Raw genomic sequence first — 19,381 nt, forward strand, 5'->3', positions numbered from 1 at the left:
GGTATGATGCAGGGGCCAGGGGCTAGTGTACCCAACCCAGATGGCGAAACAGTGTTGCACAGAATCACCTTGACAGGCTGGTGCACCCTTTCAAAAAGGAAGGGGACAGTTTGCTCAAGCTGACACACAGTTCCCGTATTTGGAAAAGGAAAACTCCGCTACATGACAGATAACAGTAATGCCTGTAGAGTAGACAATGTGTTTCTAAGTATTAGGTGTAGATATTTGAAGTGTTTTATTATGGAATTTTTTAAAAATGTGGATAGAGCAGTATCACAAACCCCATGTCCCCATCGCCCATCTTTAGAAATGATTAACTCCCGGCCAGTCTTACTTTATGTATACCCCCCCACCCTGACTCTACTGTCCCCCGGGCTAGTTTGACATTGTACCACTTATGGGTGTACTTGTTGACAACCATGCTTTTTCTGCATTGGAGGTGTCTAGCTCTAATTGTGATGTTTGTTTGTTTTTTTATTTGTTTATCTTCTCTCCTCCCATCCCCAAGGGGTGGCATAGCATAGAGAGCATGGGCCCTGGAGGCCAGAGCGCATGTGGGCATGTGGGTTAGAATTTGGGCTCTGCCTCCTACTAGCTGTGTGGGCACGGCAAGTTGGTAAACCTCTCTGGACCTCCGTGTCCCTGTATGTAAGCAGAGAAAAACATAATCCTAAACAAGTCAAATGCCAGCTGACTCCATCGTCATTGTGTGGGGGTCTCCGAGTACTCCTTGCGATTGAAAGACTGTTTTCACAGATGATTCTTTTTTTTTTTAATGGCCACCATTCAGAAACATCATGTATGATTCTTACTTAACTGTGCCGTAGTATTACTGGTGAGGAAGCTGAGGCTAGAGGAGGATTGTTTCATTACACACTTGCCTGCCCATTGGGATCACCTGGGGAGCTCCAAAAACTACTGCAGCCTGCTCCACTCCGGAGACTGACTCAATTGATCTGAGATATGGGCTGAGATTTGGTGTTTTTAAAGAAGCCCAGATGATTGTTGTGTGCAGACAAGCTTGGGGACAGCTGGTCTCCTACCTCGAGGCAGGCAGAGCCCAAGTGCCCAAGTGCTAGGTGTGCTTTCTGCCATCTCTATGGTGACATGGATTTGGGAGCCGGGACTTGGCTGGTAAGCCTCATGGCCCTGATTTCCAGAGCACTCCCAGAGCTGGGAGGAGGGTGGGTTTGCTTAGCCTCACCCTGAACCCCACCAAGCTGAGCAGATTCCACATCAGGCTTAATGTATAATGTTTTATTGATTGATCGATTGATTGAGACAGAACTGGGCTCAAGCGATCCTCCTGCCTCAGCCTCCTACACTGTGTAGCTGGGACTACAGGCACGCACCACCATGACCGGCTAATTTTTTAATTGTTTGGCTAATTTCTTTCTATTTATAGTAGAGATGGGGTCTTGCTCTTGCTCAGGCTGGTCTCAAACTCCTGAGCTCAAGCAATCCTCCCGCCTGGGCCTCCCAGAGTGCTAGGATTACAGGCATGAGCCACCGGGCCTGGGCATAATGTTTTATTTTTGTTTGTTTTTGTTTTTGTTTTTTGTTTTTTGTTTTTTTTTCTGAGACAGAGTCTCGCTTTGTTGCCCAGGCTAGAGTGAGTGCCGTGGCGTCAGCCTAGCTCACAGCAACCTCAAACTCCTGGGCTCAAGCAATCCTGCTGCCTCAGCCTCCCAAGTAGCTGGGACTACAGGCATTCGCCACCATGCCCGGCTAATTTTTTGTATATATATTAGTTGGCCAATTAATTTCTTTCTATTTATAGTAGAGACGGGGTCTTGCTCTTGCTCAGGCTGGTTTCGAACTCCTGACCTCGAGCAATCCGCCCGCCTCGGCCTCCCAGAGAGCTAGGTGTTTTTGTTTTTTAATCAAAGGTCACTAAAACAAACAAGCAAACAAAAATGTGTAAAAACTACCGAACATCATATCCTCGGCACTGTCCCAAGGAAGGGGAATATAGCAGTAACAAAAACAAGGACTCTCACTGCATTTCCATCTTCTGGAATTTAGGGAAAGCAGATTATGAAACCCACATATATGTTACATTCCCAGCTTTAAGAAAAACTGTTTATATTTACTTTCAGTAAGTTAAACATGTATATCAAATTGTAAATGATCATCTCTAGTTGGATTGTGGGATGTTTTTATTTTCTGTTTCTGCTCCTATACATTTTCTAAGTTTTCTGAAATGAACATATGTTGCTTTTTATAATAAGAAAAAGTTGTTTTAAAGTGTTACTAATTTCCGTTTTTCCTAACCTTTCACTAGGCAGCAAAGTAATGGAGAATGGCCTTCTTTTCAAAGAACTTCTCCAGACTCCAAATTTTCGAATTACTGTCGTTGATGATGCAGACACTGTGGAACTCTGTGGTGCTCTTAAGGTAAAGTCAGCCTTGTCATTTCTACTCAAGGAGAGGAGTTAATCAAGCAAGGCAAATGTTAGCGCTACTGAATCTCATCCTGAAGAATGGGCTCTGTGTTCTGCGCACTCACTTCAGCAAAGAATAGTGAATTGAGAGCCTTGTTTGTAACTTCCTGTTTTGCTGTGGCCTTTCCTGGGTGGTGCAGCTCCTTTCTTACTCATGATGTGCTTTTACTTGTAAATATGGGGAAATTGTGCTGTTTTGATATTTGGAAAGTTGGCAGCATCGGTATTTGGGAAGCATTTGGAGAGTTCCTTAATTGTAGGGCTTTGCCCAGGAGCGAATGATTCTAATCATTGGTGTGTTTCTCCTGTGCATTATCCTGGAATGGGAACTTGTTCCCCCTGAATTATGCTACTCTGCTAGTTTGGCTGGTTGTTCTTGTCAAAGGAAAAAAATAATCTGCTGCTGACAGAGGTTGTTCTTAGAATAGTTTTATCTTTGCCCTCTAGAGGGAAAAGATCTGATGAAAGAAGCAACCTCTATGGGCCAGTGGTTTGCAAAGTAAAGGGAAGAGTTTCTGCACTTGTGCTTCTGACTTGTTGGCTCCTGCGTTTTAAAGCCTGGGTCACTATCCCTCCGTCTACCCTGACAGTGGGAGCCGCAGGCAGGGAGCTGGGCTACAGCAGCCACCTGGTCCTTCCTCCCTCCAAATCAGAACAGCTTTCACTGCCATCTACAAAAAAACGGGGTGGGGAGAATGAAGAGTTCTCTATTTGGATACCCCTTTGAATTACTCCTGGGTCATTTTTCAGGAATTTGAGCACCTGGGGAGGAAGTTAGGCAATCTGGCATTCCCCAGCCTTTGTCAGATGAGGATTGCAAAGATTGAAAGAATGCCTTCCCACTCTTTCTCATAAATTGCACATCTTTTTTTCTAGTAAGAATTTAAAACCACTTTCTAGAATTAGTATTATGTATATATGTGTGGACACGATATGCAATGAACATTTACAAAATTAAAGCCAATTAAAGGCGTGAGCTGCCAGGCAGCACATGCATATTTCTAAGTGCCTGTGTGGGGCATGCTTCCCATTATGTGCAGGCCCTGCTAATACGTTTAAGACGCTGGCTTTGGCGGCTTTGTGTATTTTTGTTGGTTGAGATTTTTATGTGTTTTTAATAGTCCTTCATTACACTAATGACCACTCAGGCAGCAGGGGGCATCACGAATGCCTGATTGCTCAGCGCTGGTCTGAGCTGCTCCAAAGCTGTTTTTAAGTTGACTGGATGCTTTTGGTCCTTGATGGAGAAGCTGTGAGATCCTGTCCAGAACAAAGGGTGCTGGGGAAGAAGAGTGATTCTAGATTGAGGGCCCTGGAAAAGCCTCATGCTGGTCTCATGCCTGAACGTAGAATGGCTTTTCATTCTTGCTAGGAGGGCACCTGCAAGTCGAACTGTGCCTGCTACCGTGAGGGAATGTGATTCGTGGGAGATGGAGGCCAAGGAGGGTTGAGGGCCCTTTATCACCCCCTCCATGTGCCCCTTCTCCTTTGGAGCTAGATCAGTTACCATCGTTCCTGTCGGGTTACGTCATAGCTGGGATTTTTGAAACCTGAGAAACAGGCACAGGCTAACAGGCAGTTGGCCGTTACTGAATCCAATCATTATATCCACTGTATCGTGCAGCTAAGGAGACTCAGACCAGACAGAGTGAATGACTTGAGGGTAGCAAATATTGGCATAATCGGAGTGTGAAGATGGGTTTCGAAACTCATAGTCTGGTGTCCTTTGGTTACTATGTGCAACCTGTCTTTTCTTTTTTTATTATTTTTTCTTTTTTCTTTTTTTTTGGAGACAGAGTCTCGCTTTGTTGCCCAGGCTACAGTGAGTGCCGTGGTGTCAGCCTAGCTCACAGCAACCTCAAACTCCTGGGCTCAAGTGATCTTCCTGCCTCAGCCTCCTGAGTAGCTGGGACCACAGGCATGCGCCACCATGCCTGGCTAATTTTTTCTACATATATTAGTTAGCCAATTAATTTCTTTCTATTTATAGTAGAGATGGGGTCTCGCTCTTGCTCAGGCTGGTTTCCAACTCCTGACCTCGAGCAATCTGCCCGCCTCAGCCTCCCAGAGTGCTAGGATTCAGGCGTGAGCCACCGTGCCCGCCCAACCTGCCTTTTCTGATGTGCATCCAGGCACTGTGAATAAAACAAAGCCCTCCCTCATCAGAGCCTGCCACAGCAAAGACGGATGGCCGTAGGTTTCTTCCATTACATAAACAATAGTTTAGGGTTTTTTTCTGATTATAAAAGTAGTTGTATTCTCTGTGTTTCACGCAACAGAAAGGTGTAAAGAAGAAAGTGAAAATCACCAACAATCTTACATCCTAAAAATAACTGCTGTTAATGTCTGTTGTATATCTTTCCCATCTTTTTAGCTTGTGTACATACGTGTATGTCCCCTTTTTAAAACAAAAACTAGATCTTACTATTTGAGTAGTTTAATGTGTTCTACTTTTTTCACATCAGCAGCCTTTAGTAACCTTCTCATACTAGCAAAGAAAAAGAAATGTGCATTATCTTTTGGTACTCAAAAAACATGGGCATTTGACTTACTAGGAAAAAAAGATATGAAAACAGCTCCCTACAAGGATAAAGTAAAAATAAAATTTGAAGGAATTGTGCATAATTGTTTTGTGCCAGTGCCTCTTACTACCTTCAGAATGTCCTTCACAAACTCTTAGCTATATTAATCTCTTAATCAGTAAGGAGGTCTACTTTTTAAAAGGTCAACTTTAAGTATAATTCATATAATTGCATCTGTTTAAAGTATATAATACTGTGGGATTTGACAGTTGTGCACTCATGAAAACTGCCACCACAATACAGAACATTTCTGTCATCCCCCAAAACTCCACATGTCCCTTTGCGTACCCCCAACCTCCAGCTACTGATCTGCTTTTGTATCCTACAGTTTGCATTTTCTAGAATTATTATAAGTGGAATTGTACATATGTACTCTTTTTTATGTCTGGCTTCTTTCATTGGGGCTGTGTTTTTGTTTTAATTTAACTTTTAAGAGGTAAATCGTAAGTATATAGCTCAATGTTATCATTTTAATAGATGCTTTATCAGGATTGTTTCACTAATAGAGACCCAAAATAATATAGGTTGAGTATCTATATCTGAAATGTTTGAGACCAGAAGTGTTTTGGATTTCAGATTTTTTCAGATTTGGAATATTTGTGATATACTTACTGATTCAATGTCCCTAATCTGAAAATCCAAAATCTGAAGTGCTCCAGTGAGCATTTCCTTTTAGTGTCATGTCAGTGCTCAAAAAAGTTGTAGATTTTGGAGCATTTCAGATTTTTGGATTAGGAATACTTAATTTGACATGGCTGAACAAGGTAGAAGTAAAATATCCAGAGTATATATAACTCTATTCCACAGAGTTTTTAGGGGAGCTAGGCTCCTTCCTGCTCTCTAGGGTGTCTTAGTCTGTTTTATGCTGCTATAACAGAATACCGGAGACTGAGTGATTTATTAGGAACAGAAATTTATTGACTCAGACAGTTCTGGAGGCTGGGAAGGCCAATAACAGGTGCTAGCAGTTTGGTGTCTGTTGAGAACCTGGTCTCTTCCAAGATAGTGCCTTGAATGTTGCATCCTTTGTAGGCATCCTCAAACTATGGCCCACAGGCCACATGCCACCCACCTAGGACATTTTTCCGGCCTGCCAGGTGTTTTTGCTGCTGCTGCCTGTCCTGCTTAGCAGCCGACTCATCCCGGGCCCACAGTGCGCACTCTCCAACGGTCTGAGGGACAGTGAACTGGCCCCCTGTTTAAAAAGTTTGAGGACCCCTGCTTTAGAGGAAGGAACACTGCTGTTCATGTGACAAAAGAGTCAAAGAGCCAAAAGAAAGTCCTTTTCGTAACAGCATTGACACCTCCCAGTAGGCCCCACCTCCTAACACTGCCACATTGGCAACCAAAGTTCAACATGAGTTGTGGAGGAGACTAACCCAAACCTTAGTATAAGGTATGGCCCTTGTCTTCATGTTCTATGATGGTGACCAGAGCACCAATGTCGCTTTTGTCTTCAACAAGGTTGAAAAAAAGAAGAAAGAAAGAATAAAGAAAAAAAAAAAAAGGACAAAAGGCATGTGGCAACTATCTTTTAAGGAAGGTTCTAGAAAGTCTCAATAGACACACTAGGTGTGACCATACTTGGCTGCAAGGGAGGTGGGAAAATGGTTTGGGGGATTTTTTTTTCCTGGATAGCCATATATTTGCATGAAAATAAGAAACTATTATTCTAGGGGAGGGGGGAAGGTAGGATGGGGATAAACCAGCAGGCTGTGCCACAGATTCATGGTGTTCCTTTGTGGGCCTGTTCTGTGGTTCTGTAATAATAATTGCTGGGCATGTAGGTTTGCTCCAGGGCTTTGGTGTGATGAACCATGCTGTGATGAGCAACCTCATGTCTCGGCTGTAGTTAAGGCCACCGCTAGACCCAGCAGCACCTTTGTGTGGGTGAGAGCAAGACGGCCACTAGCAATACGTGCTGTTTATATTTACATTCAAATTAATTAAAATTCTTAAAAATTAACAGTTCAGTTTTGAGTCACAGTAGCCACATCTCAAAGGCTCAGTGGCCACGTGTGGCTCGTGGCTGCTGTGTCAGATAGAGCAGATAGAAAACATTTACATCATTGCAGAAACTTCCTATTGGACAGTGGTGCTCTAGCTAAGGCAGCTTCATATCAGGGTGCCCGGCTTGGGGGACCAAGTGTGGGCTTGACCTCAGCCCTTGATATCCCAGCCAACCTGTTGATACAGGGACCAGCCTGCAAACAGTATGTGGCATCTTGTCTTTGGTAAGCCCAAACTCCGTAGACAGTCTCCTCTTGGGAGGTAGCCTCAGGAAGAGTAAGGTGGACGGCTTGACTTAGAGAAAATAGTGAATACTGACTTTGGTTCCAGTGGGGCAGTTCTTCCTAGGTGGCGAGAGTGTTTGTATAACCTACAGGTAGTGCAGGCTGGTTCTCCTGGTTTATGTTCTTTTCATGGGAGGGTAGGATGGGAAGAGGAATTGAGCCCCCTCTAACCCGCCCCGATTCAGAATTGCAAAGATTGCACTTCGGAGTGGATGATTACCTCTGAGTGTTGCCATAACCCAGGAAATGGGGAAGGGCTTAAGCATGTCTGTCTTCTGAAAATTATGGTATTTTTAGCTTCAGAATAGTTTAAAGCAGATTTAAATGCACAGTGGATAATGATAACTTTCACAGCTGAGTGATCTCAGAGGACATCTGCTCGGATGCTATTCAAACACGCTCTGACTGGCTCCGTGTGTTTATTTTTCTTTTGACAGTGATAAGTGGTGGAGGGGGAGAGCGAGCATCTCAAGCTCCATCCTAAGGCTATCGATTAAACCGGGTTGTGGCACAGGGTCCTCGTGGAAGAGAGTTTTCCCTGGAGGAGGCCACCTGCTCCCCATGGTGGGGAGGTTAGCTGGCTAGTGGAAGCTTTGAAGTGGTCCACACCCTTGTGCCCCGAGGGGAAGAGGTCACAGAGAGGCTAAGAGAGTGACTGGGTCCCCCAGGCACCCTCATCTGCCCGCCTGGTTCCTTATCTGCCTTTTCTGAGTCCAGCAACACAAAAGCTCAGGTTTGGAGCTCAGGGCCTGGCCACACAGCCCTGCTCGGATGGTTCCAGTAACAGAGAGCTCTTGCTAAGTCTTCCCGGCTGGGTGGGATCGGCTCTTCCCGTTTGAAAGGGCTTATCTGGACTCTGTGGCGGCTTCTCTGTGCCTTTCACTCACTGGCCCGAGAGCAGCAGGCTGTGGTGTGATCTCCTTGGGCAAGCTACGCACTCTGTGCCTCAGTCTCCCTGTCTCCCGTTGCGTGTGATTACAGCACCTGCCTTGTGGGAATGTTGTGAGGTTTAAACAAGTTCATATATGGAGTTCAGTGAGGTTAGCTGTTGCTATTTTTAGTATTTCTCCTGGCAAATCTTGCCACCCTTTTTACCTGCCAAGTCTCCTGCAGGCCAGGGAGGTACCCTCTTTGACACCTGATTGCAGAGGGTCAGCAGGGTCTCCGACCCCGGGGGAGGGCACATTTTGCACACTGTGGAAACAGCAAGGCACAGGGGGCATCTCCTGCCTCACAGAGTCCTCAAGAATTCATGCCCAGGCGCGGTGGCTCACGCCTGTAATCCTAGCTCTCCGGGAGGATGAGGTGGGCAGATTGCTTGAGGTCAGGAGTTCAACAAAACCAACCTGAGCAAGAGCGAGACGCTGTCTCTATCACAAATAGAAAGAAATTAATTGGCCAACTAATACATATAGAAAAAATTAGCCGGGCATGGTGGCTCATGCCTGTAGTCCCAGCTACTTGGGAGGCTGAGGCAGAAGGATTGCTTGAGCTCAGGAGATTGAGGTTGCTGTGAGCTAGGCTGATGCCACGGCACTCACTCTAGCCTGGGCAACAAAGCGAGACTCTGTCTCAAAAAAAAAAAAAAAAAAGAATTCAGAGGAGGCAATGTGTATGTGACAGGCCCGAGCCAGCTCGCTCCTCTGTTTATGGGAGCCCGATGTTCACGGAAGTCCTCGTTTTCCCCCATTCAGTCTGGAGACATTTCCTGGGACTGCTTTGTCCTGTAACTGTTTCAGAATGGGTTGTGTTGCAGCTGGGTACGGTGGGACGAAGAGACACAGTCCAGGAGGTATCAGAGAGCAATTTCAGGAATCTGGCCTCTTGGCCAACAGTCCCAATCCTAAGCATGAGGCCAGGGCAACTTCAATAAAACCATTTGGCCAGTCACCCAGTAGCTCACCTCAGGGCCTCTGTGGTCAGTCCCTGTGCACATTGTCCCTTTACTATCTGCAGCCTCACGGCAGGCCACAGTTTCACCAGCTTCCCCGGAGGAATGTCGCCACCAGGAGGACCTTGAAAAATATTTTCAAAGCCCTGAGTTTTATATCTTAGCAAAACATGGCCCAGGGAGGTCGAGTGATTAGCCTGAGGTCACACAGCAAAGGGGCAGAGTGAGAACTGGAAGCCCAATGGATGTCAGTGTGCCCCTTGTGCCACCCAGTAGCTTCCTTGGCCTGGCTGCTATACTGGGAGGGGTGTCTGGTGGGCCTGGGTGGGTCAGCCTTGAGTGTTCTAGTAGTCCCAGCTCTTAGTGCCTGCATAGCGTCCATCCTAAACGGTCCGGGTGTTCCCTTGTGACTCAGGAGCTCGCCCCTTCTGGAGCAGAGTAACAGAACCAGGTCCCACCTGACCCCTCCGCATCTTTCATGCTCCGTTCATTACTGCCTCTCCCTCTCCTTTTCATGCAAATGTCATGCGGTGTCAGATGCTGAGAGTGCCAGCAATGGCCCCCTTCCGCTGTCACTGCGCAGGCAGCAGGAAGTCTGGGATGATTGCTGCCTGGGAGGTGACGAACCCACAGCTTGCAAAGCCCGTGCGCGGTGGGGAGGGGTTTGCGGAGCTTTGGCAAATGCAGGTAGAAATCGACACCTCACGAGGACATGCTCTCGCTGGTCAGGCTACTAATTCACAAGACCTGGTTCCCCCTCCGCTCTGCCTGCATCTGTAGTTGCAGGTTGATTGGAAGCTACCGCGCTGGTCTGTTAGCAGCGCTCCTAAGCTCCCCGGCTAGTGGGCTAGGACACAGAAGTAGCGTGAATTTGTGTAAAACCCGCACAAGTTCATGCCAGCTTCCTGATCATTTTTAGAGAATCTCTCTACTTTTTCCTTTCTGTGTCAGCAGCCGTGAGAGGAGTAGCCAGCAACCAAGGTAAGCTCTAGGATGGTTACTGAGGAAGAGAAGCAGCACAAGGTAGGGCCCTCCGCACCCTTGACCTTGCATACCCTAGCCCTCCCCATGCCCGCAATTGTGGAAGCGGGAGGAAGGGGGCTCTGTGTGATCAGTCAGTTGGAAGTAGAGACAGAGGCTTCAGGAGGGCCAATCAGGGGTTTTCTTTTCACGAGAAGTAGCTTCGTGACTTAGTCTCCCAAGGAGTCGTAGCTGTCTCTAAACCACCAGATCTGTTTCTCATGACCAGCCTGGCCACACCAATGCTATGTTTGATGTGTTTTATCAAAAAACTGCACGGAAACCCGCAAAGAATTTATTACTACCCAGTTCATTCCATTTTCCACTGCATCCCTTAGATTTTATAGGCCTGATGTTGTAAGAAATGTTATTCTTTCATTAATAAAACATGGGTTTTTGGAGGGGAAAAAATAGTTATTTTAACTTATATTTCATATTCATTACTAAATAGCTTCATGTTTTAAGATTTCCCAAGTCACAAATCCCTATAAGATCACCAGGTATTACTGGAAATTGTTAGTGTGGCTAGAGTGTTCTTGGTGAAGGAACTGGGAAAGTAAAGGACCCAGGAGCCAGGAGCCAGGAGCCAGGGGGTGTGGGTGGGCACAGGTAATTGAAGTCCCAATTGAATGCCATCTGTGTAGCTAGGCCTTGTCAAATGTGTGGTAATCTGACTTCTACATATAGTATTCAAGGCCCAGCTCAGATGTCACCTCCCCCATGCAGCCATCCCTGCTTTGAAATGAAGCTTCTGGCTCTTCTTGTCTGTCAGCACACTCTCTTCCTTCTGCCTTGTGATAGGCTTGGCTGTGTCTCATCTCTCATCTAGACTGTCAGCTTCGTTTTATTATTATTATTATTATTATTTTTGGCAAAGTCTCACTCTGTTGCTCGGGCTAGAGTGCTGTGGTATCAGCAACCGCAAACTCTGGTCTCAAGTGATCCTGCTGCCTCAGCCTCCCAAGTAGCTGGGACTACAGGCAGGGCACCACCATGCCCGACTAATTTTCTCTGTATATATTAGTTGGCCAATTAATTTCTTCCTATTTTTAGTAGAGTCGGGGTCTCACTCTTGCTCAGGGTGGTTTTGAACTCCTGACCTCGAGCAATCCTCTTGCCTTGGCCTCCCAGAGTGCTAGGATTACAGGTGTGAGCCACCGCGCCCGGCCAAGCATGATGTTGAAAAAGAAGCTAGACACAAAAGATTACGTACTGTATCGTTCCACTCCTTTAAAGTTGAAAGACGTGTAAAACAAATCTGTGCCCCGAGAGGTGAGGAGAGCGGTTCCCTTTGGTAGTGGCCACTGGTTGTGTTCTGGTTTTTGATCGTGGTGCCGGCTACGTGGCGTGTTCGGTTTGTGAAAATTTATCAAGCTGTACACTTAGGATTTGTGAACTTTCCTTATGAATGTTAACAGTTGCATAAAGCATTCAATTAAAAAAAAAACAAAAACTCAGAAGGTCCAAATAGTATTTAAGCAAAGACCGTTGTCATCTGTTCCAGTGCTCTGGCCAGGGCTCCTCAGTGGCTGCTTGCTACTGACCCTAAATGTGGGCTCTCTGTCCTATAAATGGGAACGCAGAAGGCCGTGTCTTCTTTGGGTTAGGAGGGCAGGGCCGGCGTCCCGGGTCTGTCCCTGCCTCACCTCGCGCGCCGCCCCGCAAACCCCCACCCTCTGCGGGAGCCCTGACGGCGTCTGCGCCCTGTCGCCTCCTTTGCAGAACATCGTGGCCGTGGGGGCCGGGTTCTGCGACGGCCTGCGCTGCGGAGACAACACCAAGGCCGCCGTCATCCGCCTGGGGCTCATGGAAATGATTGCCTTCGCCAGGATCTTCTGCAAGGGCCGGGTGTCCACTGCCACCTTCCTGGAGAGCTGCGGCGTGGCCGACCTCATCACCACCTGCTACGGAGGCCGGAACCGCAGGGTGGCCGAGGCCTTCGCCAGAACCGGGAAGGTAGCCGCTCGCCTGCCCCTGCCCCGCCGCCCCCACTCCTTCCTCACCTGGGCCCCCGCCCCGCCGCCCCTACTCCTTCCTCACCGCCGCCCCCCCACTCCTTCCTCACCGGGGCTCCCACCCCGCCGCCCCCCACTCCTTCCTCACCGCCGCCCCCCCACTCCTTCCTCACCGGGGCTCCCACCCCGCCGCCCCCCACTCCTTCCTCACCGCCGCCCCCCACTCCTTCCTCACCGCCGCCCCCCCACTCCTTCCTCACCGGGGCCCCCGCCCCGCCGCCCCCCACTCCTTCCTCACCGCCGCCCCCCACTCCTTCCTCACCGCTGCCCCCCACTCCTTCCTCACCGGGGCTCCCACCCCGCCGCCCCCCACTCCTTCCTCACCGCCGCCCCCCACTCCTCACCGCTGCCCCCCACTCCTTCCTCACCGGGGCTCCCACCCCGCCGCCCCCCACTCCTTCCTCACCGCCGCCCCCCCACTCCTTCCTCACCGGGGCTCCCACCCCGCCGCCCCCCACTCCTTCCTCACCGCCGCCCCCCCACTCCTTCCTCACCGGGGCCCCCGCCCCGCCACCCCCCACTCCTTCCTCACCGGGACCCCCGCCCCGCCGCCCCCCCTCCTTCCTCACCGGGGCCCCCGCCCCGCCGCCCCCCACTCCTTCCTCACCGGGGCCCCCCCGCCCCGCCGCCCCCCACTCCTTCCTCACCGGGGCCCCCCCGCCCCGCCGCCCCCCACTCCTTCCTTACCGGGGCTCCTGCCCCGCCGCCCCCCACTCCTTCCTCACCGAGGCTCCTGGGTGGGGGTCAGCCCCAGCCCCGCGGCATGGAGATCAACACGGCGCCTGTCTGCCGTTAGCTGGGGTTGTCCCGGGGACCCTGCTGCTTTCACTGGACCCTTTTGTCCTTTTTTATTTTATTTTTTTCTTTTTGAGACAGAGTCTCACTTTGTTGCCCAGGTTATAGTGAGTGCTGTGGCGTCAGCCTAGCTCACAGCAACCTCAAACTCCTGGGCTCAAGCGATCCTTCTGCCTCAGCCTCCCGAGTAGCTGGGACTACAGGCATGCACCACCATGCCTGGCTAATTTTTTGTATATATCTATTTTTAGTTGGTCAATTAATTTTTTTCTATTTTTGGTAGAGTCGGGGTCTCGCTCAGGCTGGTTTCGAGCTCCTGACCTTGAACCATCCGCCCATCTCGGCACTCCCAGAGTGCTAGGGTTACAGGCGTGAGCCACAGCTCCCGGCCAACCCTTCTGTCCTTTATCTCATATGTCACTGCCTTTCCCAGGCTTGTAGCAGGGGATCGCAGCCCTCCCCCACACCCTCCTCTTGGAAGAAGTGATTCTCTAGTCTCTACTGTTGATTTTCTTGTTTATCCTTTGTGTTTTTAAGACCATTGAAGAATTGGAGAAGGAGATGCTGAACGGGCAGAAGCTCCAGGGACCTCAGACTTCTGCCGAAGTGTACCGCATCCTCAAGCAGAAGGGACTGCTGGACAAGTAAGTCATCCCGTTGCCCCTGAGACCAGAGAAACGTTCGCCATCCCAGGTCTCACCACTCCAGCCCCGGGCAGATGGGCCTAACGACTTGACAAGCACACTTAGAACTTTACTGGATTCGTTGAGTCCTCTGCGTGATGAGCATGTCTCTAGCAGGAAGCATTCTCCTACCCTCAGAATGAGTGTTTACACAAAACCAGGTTCAACTTCAGCGGGAAGAGCTCAATCCTATAAGGCATGTTATAAAATAAGATGTTTTAGACTATAGCTTGTCATGCAGGTGTTTGGTAAGAGCTACATGCCATACGTTTTAAATTTTTCAAAAACAATTACTTTTTTTTTTTTATAAAAAGATGTAGTCATGTTAATAAAATGTCAAAAATGCAGGAAAAAAGGAAGGACAAAGAACCAAGAATGGGCTGCCCTGGGGGAAGAGGATCTAGGATCCAGTTGGTACAGTGTTATGGTTTGTCCCTAAGCATACTGTTTTTTTTTTTTTGGAGGCAGAGTCTTACTTTGTTGCCCAGGCTAGAGTGCCGTGGCGTTAGCCTAGCTCACAGCAACCTCAAACTCCTGGGCTGAAACGATCCTCCTGCCTCAGCCTCCTGAGTAGCTGGGACTACATGCATGCGCCACCATGCCCGCCTAATTTTTTCTATATATTTTTAGTTGGCCAATTAATTTCTTTCTATTTTTAGTAGAGACGGGGTTTCGCTCTTGCTCAGGCTGGTTTCGAACTCCTGACCTTGAGCGATCCACCTGCCTTGGCTTCCTATGCACACATTTTAAGATTATTGTTTCAATAGATAATTGACGCATGCAGATTAAAAAGAAACCTCAAAATACAAAAAAGAAGGACAAATTAGCCCAAAATGCTACTGTTAGAAGGGAACTGTGTTAAGGTTTGGTGCTCAGCTTTGTAGTCTCTTTGTTGTATGGATGGTGGATAAATGCGTGGGTGGGTGGATGAGTGGCTGGGTGGATGGGTGGAAGCATCTATCCTTCACTGCCCTTCTAGGCCAGGCAGGTGTGAAAGGTGGGCTTGAGTCAGCTCGATTTGCAACCTGAAGCCCAACCTCTCGGAGGCCTCTCCCCAGCCCTACCTGCTGCACAACCCTTTGCTCATTTACTGAGCCTTCTCCCATAATCCTGATGCCAACTACGCCGCCTTATAAATGCTCATGCAGTGTATCATCTGTATCCCTGTGTCTTCTATAATACCCCCTGGGAGAGGGAAAGTTTGGTTGCCTACCATTGGAGGGAACTGGGCACCTGTCCTGATGGCCGCTTGAGGCTAACACCCAGCATGCATTTCTCTCCACGCCGGGAAATGGGTCACAGATCCCTCTGCTGCTGTCTCTGGTTGCAGCTCTTTCATCCTCGTTCTGCCAGTCTGGGTGTCTGCTGGTCCCAACCATGCATCTGTACCTCCCCCTGCACCCACCGCTCCTCCTTTACCCAGTAGAGTACAGAGTCCCTACTGCGGGTTGAAAATGAGGGTGGATAGGGCGCTTGTCTTCCTTCTTTAATTTGCATTTTATTTTTCTGAAATGGATTTTAAAACTAGCCAGGCAGAGATGGAAGTTCATAAACAGGCTGTCAAAGGAGGATTTAAACTACCTTTCAATCGTGACTAAAAGGAAAATGCCTTTGACATAATATGGTTTTCCTTACCGACTTAGCAGCACACGGTGATGTGTTTGTTTGCGGTTGAGCCAATGTAATGACCATGGCCGAAACATTTTAAAGTCTTAAAAAAAAATACGGGGGTGTTTGGTGATAATAAGAATCTCCCAACCAGGATTTTCGAGTGCCGTCTGCGTGCTGCCAAGAGGTGCCTTTGATAGGATTCTGTGGCTTAGCAGGTTGGCCGGGCCTTAGTCTGTATTCATTGTTAGCTACGGGGACACAGACTGAAGCTGGTATGGAGGGGGAGGGCGATCACACAATTCTGCCCACAACAGTGTCGTAGCTCCTTGAGCTCCGGGCCTGAGTTCTTTGTGGTTTTTCTTGTTTGTTTGTTTGTTTTGTTTTGTTTTTTGAGACAGAGTCTCACTCTGTTGCCTGGGCTAGAGTGCCGTGGCGTCACCTAGCTCACAGCAACCTCAAACTCCTGGGCTCAAGCAATCCTCCTGCCTCAGCCTCCCAAGTAGCTGGGACTACAGGCATGTGCCACCATGCCCGGCTAATTTTTTCTATATATTTTTAGTTGGCCAATTAATTTTATTTCTATTTTTTTTTAGTAGAGACAGGGTCTCGCTCTTGCCCAGGCTGGTTTCAAACTCCTGACCTTGAGTGATCCTCCCACCTTGGCCTCCCAGAGGGCTAGGATTACAGGCGTGGGCCTGATTTCTAACACTGCACATCCCTGTATCTAGTCTGAAGCCTGACATCTTAACTCATCAGTATCCATTAGTGGGATGGCTGGCTGACTGATTTATGTCAGTTTTTTCCTATGCAGTATCTTTTGTCCTCCTTTCACCAATGACCAATTTAGATTGTGCCCCCAAACTGATCTAATTGGTCTTTTGTAGTGTTTTGCATTATAGAAAATAATATTTAGATGGTCATTATGGCCTCATGGTTGAGTGTTGGCTCCAGAATCAGAAACTGTGCCTCAGTTTCCCCATCTATAGAATGGGGATGATATTATTTTCTACCTCATACAGTAGTTTTGAGGATTAAACGAGTTACTTGTCTGTAGAAATGCACCCTCCCACACATACTGTGCATCTCTTGCTCACATCCTATCTACAGAATGCATTTTGGAAACGCAAGTTTTTAAAGTTGGGGCATGCTTTCAGCTATAAGAGCAATGTTCAGTTATAACAAGGAGTGTGGAGGTGGACAATATTGGTCTTGGCTCAGTGGCTCTGGATTAGAATCTCAGTGAACTTGGCCTTCCCTGGGACCTCAAGATGGCTGCAGCAGCTCCAGACATCACATACGCACACACTGCACTCGGGAAAGGAGCAAGAGCAATCTGGGCTAGCAGCTTTCTCCTCCAGTGCCTTTCAAAGAGAGAACTATCTTCCCCTAGAAACCTTGAGCACATGTATTATATCTTGCTGGCTAGAACTGGGTTACTTGGCTAATTCTAGATAGCCAGTCATCACCTGCCACACTGCTTTGGAGACATACACATTGTTCTTGTTTTAGGAACAGGGACACTAAGACATGGAAGGACAAGAAAAAGGTGTGTGTGGGGGGTGGCTTTAAATCCCATTCACAGGAATCTATTCAACAAATACTCACTGAGCACCGGCCCTCTGCCATGTCCTGTGCCAGGCACTGAGGATGCCGTGGTGAACAAAAGAGACTTGGGGACTTGGGCCCTGTCCTCATGGAGCTTAGAGTCCAGGACCCCATGACCATCTTGTGGCTGCATTTAAAAGCTGTCATCATTGCATACCCACCATTTGCCAAGTGTTGAACTGTACACTTTACATGTAAGTCATCTAATACAACAGACTTGCTTATTCAACTCCATTTTACAGATGAGCAAACTGGGTCAAAGGGGTTGTGAAACTTATTCAGAATTAATAGGCAATTAGGATCAGATTTTTAAAAAGTCTACCTGACTCCAAAAAATAACAAAACATTCCACACCTTGAAAAACCTGCAATTTTTCTCAATGGCATCTTTTGGGGGGAAAATATTTTAAAAATATATATGTATATATACATATATATATACACAAACACATATACATATATACATACATATAAATGAAAAACCAAGGCCTGCATGGTGGGTGGCTCTTGCCTATAATCTCAGCACTTTGAGGGGCTGAGACAGGAGGATTGCTTGAACCCAGGAATTCAAGACCAGCCTGGGCAACCTATTGAGACCCTACCTCTACAAAAAGAATTTTAAAAATTAGCCGGACATGGTGGCACATGCCTGTATTCCTAGCTAGTTGGGAAGCAGAGGCAGAGGATCACTTGAGCATAGGAGTACAAGGCTGCAGTGAGCTTTGAGTGTACCACGTCATTGCACTCCAGCCTGCGTGTCTCTAAAAAGAAAGAAAAAGAAAAGAAAAACCTGTAACAATAGACTCTCATAAAGGCATGTGATCTCTTAGTACTATTTGCTCTTCTTAAATTAAATTGTCATTACAGGAGTCTGCCCAGCTAATTTTCAGAATGGCCTGTAAGACTCTATTGATTCTGCTAAGCTCACTTTGGGCTGTGTGTGTGTGTGTGTGTGTTTAAAAGGCTGATTGAAATTAGTTATTTCTTTAGTGATTGCTGCTATAAAAAAAAATGCTTGCTGAGCCAGCTGAACCTTGGCATAATGTTATCTCTTCATGTAATGGCTTATTAGCCCACTCCTTTGTACCCTCATCCATTTCAAACTTTCACTTAATATCTGTATTCACATCTTAAGAACAAAAGGCAAAATAAATCAAGCTTCCGACATGAGATCAGTGCTTGGCTAACTGTGGGCCCTCACTTTGAATCTTGCGGGAGCGTTCCAGGCCTGGATTATTTATGGTGATGTGTGGGTTGCCTCATCATCATCTTGGGATGATCCTTTCTGGAGAAGGGAGGGCAATACCTCCTTGCAATTTTAAAATTTACTCTCCCATCTTTTAAAATATTGACAGAAGCTTGGACTCATTCCAGGTTTGACCGAGAGCCTGAGCCACAGCTCTTTATGTAAATGACCACAGCTTATACCCTGGAAGGGTTACCGTGTGACTCGTTTGTAGACAGTGCACTCCAGACTTAATCAGGCTGACGATGGTTATGCCGAGGTGTGACAGCCACCGGGCAGAGGCTCCCTGCAGACCAAATAATAAAGGAATGAAGAAAGTGGTCACTGCGTTTATCAAAGTAGCATACTCATCTGCAATCCGTTAGGCAGGACAGAAAAAAACTAATTTGTTCTGTGAGGTAAACCACATGGCCTAACCTTGCCTTTTCACATTTCCTCCCAACTAGGTTTCCGCTGTTTACTGCAGTATATCAGATCTGCTACGAAGGCAGGCCCGTCCAGGAGATGTTGTCCTGTCTCCAGAGCCATCCAGAACATATATAGAGTGAATCATGCAACTCGCAGGGGAAAATTCTGCCTTCCTGATCAATCTTTTGGACTCGTGTGGAAATGAGGACCTGGCAACATGATGTTTGCTTGACTGTAATCCCATCATGGATATGTATGAATTTTTACAGGTTCATTTTTAAATTATGAGAGGCAGTTCATTGGCTAAGACATACTGGGCAACAACTGAATGTGTGTGTGGTGTGTGTGTGTGTGTGTGTGTGTGTATGTTTCTTTCTCATTCTGTGGATGTTTCTATGAACCAAAATTAAATGTCCTTTTTAAAGATTGCTTTTGAAATCTCCCCACTGTGGTAGTTTATAAGATTGGAACTATCTCAGCTAAATTTGTTAGATATCATTCATACGTATATGAGTGGGGGGAATTTTTTTTTTTTTCCTCATTCTTTTGATGTTGAAATTTAACCAGCATTAACCTGGTAGTTAGAGTGGAGGAGTGAATGTGTTCAAAGATCAACAGACTTAACTTTTAAACACTATCTCAAAGCCAGCATAATGAACTACTATGTGGGTTGATCTTTTTTTTTTTAACAATTAGATATTTTAAATTAGATGATCCACTTATATATTTTCCTCTCACTGCAGATTTATGCATTTTTAGCCTTTTTTCCTCTTCGTTAGATGTCAGAA

General features: G+C 47.3%; 1 protein-coding gene across 1 annotated transcript in view; it reads left to right on the top strand.

The window, feature by feature from the left end:
- The window catches only part of GPD1L (glycerol-3-phosphate dehydrogenase 1 like), a 55,591-nt gene extending 36,570 nt beyond the window's left edge, over positions 1–19,021 (top strand). The window contains exons 5-8 of the mRNA XM_020282322.2: positions 2,285–2,397; positions 11,954–12,187; positions 13,579–13,685; positions 18,632–19,021. Of these exons, the coding sequence (XP_020137911.1) occupies positions 2,285–2,397; positions 11,954–12,187; positions 13,579–13,685; positions 18,632–18,728 (551 nt within the window). The 3' untranslated portion in view covers positions 18,729–19,021. The remainder of the gene's footprint in view (positions 1–2,284; positions 2,398–11,953; positions 12,188–13,578; positions 13,686–18,631) is intronic.
- Positions 19,022–19,381: the final 360 nt, after the last annotated feature.

This window comes from Microcebus murinus, chromosome 1, assembly GCF_040939455.1.
Source record: "Microcebus murinus isolate Inina chromosome 1, M.murinus_Inina_mat1.0, whole genome shotgun sequence".
NCBI lineage: Eukaryota > Metazoa > Chordata > Mammalia > Primates > Cheirogaleidae > Microcebus > Microcebus murinus.